A 5,209-nucleotide genomic window follows, 5' to 3' on the forward strand; every position below is an offset into this window, starting at 1 on the left:
CGCATGCTGGCTGGTGTCCCCCCCTGCCCCCGAGCTCAGCGCCAGGGGCTTGGCCCTCCCGCACACGGCTGTGCACGTGCGCCCCAATACATGCTTTGCAGCAGACTCTCCCAGTAGCCGTGCCTCCTTACTGCCTGGGTGGGGGGCTGGGGCAGGGGGGCATCCTCGCCCCGCCTGGGGAACAGCAGAAATGAACCCGGGTTGCGCTGCATGGCCGGAGCCCCCTGCCACCACCCTGGCTTTGCCTGTGGCCTGACAGCCCACGTAGCAGCAGCAAGACGGGAACAGGGGGGTCAAAGGACTGTACTCATGCAGCCCCCTCTCCCCATGGGAGCACAGGGAGAGCCCTGCCCCCCCATGCAAAGCCAGGTGCCCCGTGCCCCCGGCTAGCGGTCCTGGCTCCTGCTCCACCCCCCGGCACAGAGAACAGGGCTGATGCCCATGAAGCCGGTCGGTCCCGCAATGCTGTTCCCAGCGGGCCCTGGCTGGGACACAGCCGTCAGCACGCAGCTGCCCCGGGATGACGGATTGCTGCCTTCACGAGCTCCTTCCTATGCCGTAAACAGCTCACGGCGCAGGCCAAGACAGCCGGGAATTCCCCAGGGCAGTCCCCGTGCCAGCGTGGGGAGGCCTGCGGTCCTGCACGGCCCTGCCAGGCAGGTCTCTACCACCCCTGGGGAGGCAGCCAGCTCTGGGGTGGAACAGCATCACCCGGGCAAGGGACGGGAAAGCATGACGCATCCGGCTGGAGCAGGAGGGGGGAACTGAGGGAGCAGGGCTGGCCCCGGGGGGTCCGACTCACCCCACACCCAGCCCCCACCTGGGCCCACCCCTGGCCGGCACCACGTGGCACTGCACCCCTGGGCCAGGGATGGCCCTCGCGCTGCCCAGACACCCCGCCAGCTGCTGGGAGGGCCGCAGCCCGCCGGACCTCCTTCCCGGCCGTTGGCGGCTGGGGCAGGAAGGGGGCCCCGGCACACACTGTTCTGTTTACACCAGGCCCGAGGTCATCCTCAGATAACAAAGCTGCTGCTGAGCGCTGAAAGCAGCACCGTGCCCCCCTGCCCTCCGTGGCAACGCGAAGAGCCCCCAAGCCCCCCCACCGCGAGATCCCGATGGCGGGAGAAGGGAGCGGGCACCAGGGCCCAGCTCCCTGCAGCCGGGCATCACTCAGAGCGGCCCCATGACTGCTCAGCCCCCACCTTTGCAGGTGTGCATCAAGGACAAGGACCGGGCCGCGTGGGAGGGGGCTGGCCGCAGGGCCTTGACCCTCACCCACGCAGGGGGCAGAGGGCCTGCTGTCGGCTGGAGCGTTTCCTGCAGCGCCAGTCTAAATAGCCCCGCAGAAGCCAGGGCTTCCTCCGGCAGAGCCCAGGCGGGGCTGTGCTGGGCCGATATGAGCCCCCGGGGCTGCGCTGGCACTTAAGCAGAGCAGTCAGACACCACGAGGTGGAAACAGCTCCTGGCGACCAGAGTGGCAGGGCATGGGCACGCGGGGCAGGATGCCTTGGGGAGCCCAGACTCCTGGGTCCTACCTTTGGGGGGGGTGTCTCTGGGGGCAACCCCGTTGCAAGGTGCGAGGCTGAATACTTGGGAGGGGCACCTGCCACCCCTGCTGTCTGGAGCCCGCATTGTACCACCACGTACCATAGACCCCAGGCAACTAAATGGGGATTCTCCCTTGATGGAAAGGGGCTACAACCAGGATCCCAGCACAGGCCAGCTCCCTCCTCCCACCTGGGGGTCACGGAGGAAGCGCAGGTCAGGCAACTGCTTGCACCCCCCGGGAAGGGCCCTGCTTCCCCAGTGCTGATGGATGGGGGGCAAAGCCACTTCGGGAAGTGAAGTTCAGGCCAGTCCTTCCCTTCCGACCACTTGAGGGCCTTGTTTATGCTCCTGGCCAGGAAACGCAGCCTCCAAGCAGCACACGTGTTTTTCCACTGCTGGGCGCGGGCCCTGTGACTGCTCAAAACACCCCCCAGCCCCAGAGCAGGGAGGGTGAAGCCCCCTGGCCCTGCTGGCCCCGTCCCCCAGTGCGCTCACCAGGCGCTGCCCCCTCCGCCCATGCCGGACAGGTAAGGGGCTGGGACCCCTTTCTGCCCGGGAAGCAGCAGCCAGCGCTTCCTGACGGTGCCAAGACCTGCACAGGCGGCTGCCGGCCACGGTGCAGCTCCCAACACCCCACGGGCCATGACGTGAACGAGTGACCACAGCCCTGGGCATCAGAGCCAGCCGCTCACCAGGTCGTGCACGAGCCCCGGTGGCACCAGCCGCTTCCCCCCGAAGCGGCTCCATGTGCACGGCCCAGGGATGTGCCAGGCCTGCCCACTGGCTGCCATGGGGTGACTGTGGGCTGCAGGCCGTGGTTCTCTGCCCCAGGGTGCAAGGAAGATTGCTCCACCCTGCAGGGCAACATAGGAAGCCCACAGGGTGATGGAGGGCTGGGCCAGGTGCCCGTGCTAGGCAGGAAGGGAAACAGCCAGAAGTCACGGAAAGGGTCCAGGGTGTTTTAATTAATACGGCACAGCACAGCCTGCCCAGAGAGCCGGGGCAGGGGCTTGGTTCACTGCACCCCTCTGGCCTGCCCGCAGGTACCACTTGTTGGCCCTGTCCCCCTCCACTAATGCCCCCCACTTGGCCTCCCAGGCCCCTCGCCTCCACAGCTGAGATTGCAGCGCCTGGAAACACAGGCAATCGCTCTATGGGCACTGCGACCTGGCACTCCCCACCACGGTGCCTGCCCGTGCCCCTCACTTTCCGATGCAGAAGTCCCTGAAGACAATGTCCAGGATGTCCTCGGCCCCGACCTGCCCCGTGATGCGGCCCAGGTGCCGTCGCGCCAGCCGCAGCTCCTCGGCCGCCAGCGCCAGGTCCCCGCCCCTGCCCCGGTGGTACCGGCCCAGGGCGTCCAGGCAGCTGATGAGGTGGAGGCGGTGCCGCGTCTGTGTGAGGCTCGGGGAGCCCACCAAGGGGTCACCGCAGCTGGACAGAGGTGAGATAAGAGGGGGTCACAGTCAAGCAGAGGCGCTTGCCAGGGCAGTGGGTCACAGCCCCTTTACTGCCGCCAGCGCCTGGGGACTCTCCTCCCACTCCAGGGGCTGGGGCTTGCCAAGCGCCCCCACCCCCACAACCCTCCCTCCCCAAGTCCTTCCAACAGCAAGGCCCCTCCCCATTGCTGGCTCTAGCCCCCTGGGCCTTCACTGCCAGCTCAGTGCCCACTGCCAAGGCAAGGCAAGGCTAGGGGGTCCCAGTTCTCCTGCCCCTGCCCCAGTCCCCCCGAGCTCACATGTGCTGCAGCTGTCCGCTCAGCAGGTGCAGGAGTGCTGCAGTGCCCTCCCCGGTCATGCAGGAAAGCAGGCAGGTGGGGGGCAGGCTGCCCCCTGTACAGGCCTCCTGCAGGGCCCCCCGGCTCTGCTCCGCCAGCAGGTCGGTTTTGTTGAGCACCAGGAGGCAGGGCCTGGGAGGGGGGCTGGGGGGCAGCACAGCCTGCAAGGCTCCGGCAAGGCGCCCAGGTTGCGGGGCCAGCTCCGCTGCATCCAGCACTGCCAGGACCAGGTCTGCCTGCTGCAGCCTGGGAGAGGGAAGGGGAAAAGGGTGAGGCTGGCTGCAACCCCCTCCCCGAAATCCCCCTACCCCATCCCAGAAGAAGCGCCACTCCTGGCAGGCTGCAGGCAGTGCGTACTCTTGCTCGATGGCAAACAGGGGGTTAAATGGTGCAGGAGTTAGTAGGGACTTCCCCTGACCCCTTCCCTGCCCCTTTGGGAGCCCACGGCTCCCTGGACTCACCGGTCCGTGCCCCAGGACAGAGCAGCCGTGGGGCCGGTGAAGCCCCGTGCCCACCTCACCTGTCCCGTGCCCGGCTCACGCCCTCCCGCTCGACGGGGTCCCGGGCGTCCCGCAGCCCGGCCGTGTCACTCAGCACCACGGGGTAGCCACCCACATTCAGCGTCGTCTCCACCACGTCCCTTGTCGTGCCTGGCACCGGCGACACAATGGCTGCAGGCCGTTGGCCTGCACAGGACAGAGCGGGGCATTAGGGCTGGACTGGAGCCCTGCTGGGGACCGCTGCTGTGATGGGGGCAGCCACAGGGCTCCTGAGCAAGGGGCAGACCCCAGCCACGGCCCCCAGGACCTGCCACTCCCTGGGATGAAGGCTGGGGATGATGGAGAGACCCCCACCGCAACCACAGCTCATTAGAGCCACCGAGCATGTAGCCAGGGCCTCCTGGCTGCAACAGGGGCAATGCCAGAGGCTTGTGCTGCCACCTGGTGGGCACCGGGAGCGCTGCTGGGGCCGAGGGATCCGGCCAGGCCACGGCCAGGAGCGTGGCCCCACGGTGCAGGGGTGGCAGGACACTCAAGCAGGGGGTGCCTGGTCTGTGCGGGCAGCCCGGGGGCCTGGGGAGGGCTCCACTCACAGAGCAGGTTGAGTAGGCTGCTCTTGCCCGCGTTGGGGGGTCCGGCGATGACGACGTGGACGCCCCCGCGCAGCCGTTCCCCGCGCCGCCCATCCTGCAGGTGCCCCCGGAGCTCCTGATCCAGCCGGGCCACGGCTGCATCCACTGCGGGGGCAGGAATTGGAGCGAGAAAGACAGCACAGCCCCACCCCGACCGCGGCCTCAATCCTGCAGCCGGCCCAAGTCAGCATGGGGGGAGCGGGCCCAACCAGCCCAAAAGGGCCAGCGGGTCCTCAGCCCTCACCTCGAGTCAGCACGTCCTCCTCCACGTTGTCATCCTCACTGAAGTCAATAAAGGCTTCGATGTAGGCCAGAGCCTGCAGGGCAGGAAGGATTAATGGGGGGTCCCCGTGCCCATGTGGGTCCTGCCGGGGCTGGGTCCCCTCTGCTCCCTGAAGTGCACCTCGGCGCAGCGCGTTTGGGGAAACTGAGGCCCAGCGTGAGGGGGCGACTCAGCCAAGGCCACCCGGGCAGGCTGTGGCAGAGGGCAGACCCTGGAGACGGCCCAGGGGGCACTGGCTCTTGCCTGGGTGAGCTCCTGGCTCCAACGCCGGTAGAGCTGGCCCAGCTCGCCCTCCATCTGGCGCAGGGCCTGGCGCCGCTGGGCCTCGGTCTCGGCGTGGATCAGGTCGCCCAGGCCCTCGGCCTCGGTCAGGTCCAGCTTGCCGTTCTGGAAGGCGCGCTTGGTGAAGTCCCCGGGCTCGGCCGGGCGCAGGCCGGGCAGGCGCCCTGGGGGAGCACACGGGCGGCGC

General features: G+C 68.4%; 2 protein-coding genes across 2 annotated transcripts in view; one reads left to right on the forward strand and one right to left on the reverse strand.

The window, feature by feature from the left end:
* Window positions 1-4,930, forward strand: part of PLVAP (plasmalemma vesicle associated protein) — an 8,745-nt gene extending 3,815 nt beyond the window's left edge. The window contains exons 7-8 of the mRNA XM_019548061.1: window positions 1,994-1,998; window positions 4,919-4,930. The gene's annotated coding sequence lies outside the window, so the exon portion shown is untranslated. The remainder of the gene's footprint in view (window positions 1-1,993; window positions 1,999-4,918) is intronic.
* On the reverse strand, window positions 2,494-5,196 carry GTPBP3 (GTP binding protein 3 (mitochondrial); the record flags this gene model as incomplete). Its single annotated transcript, XM_019548055.1, has 6 exons — window positions 2,494-2,982; window positions 3,287-3,571; window positions 3,846-4,011; window positions 4,419-4,562; window positions 4,702-4,774; window positions 4,984-5,196. Coding segments are annotated over 6 exons (1,113 nt in total), but the record flags the coding sequence as incomplete, so codon positions are not given.
* Window positions 5,197-5,209: the final 13 nt, after the last annotated feature.

The sequence above is a fragment of the Crocodylus porosus genome, unplaced genomic scaffold (assembly GCF_001723895.1).
Source record: "Crocodylus porosus isolate Cpor-Errol unplaced genomic scaffold, CroPor_comp1, whole genome shotgun sequence".
In the NCBI taxonomy this organism is placed as follows: Eukaryota; Metazoa; Chordata; order Crocodylia; family Crocodylidae; genus Crocodylus; species Crocodylus porosus.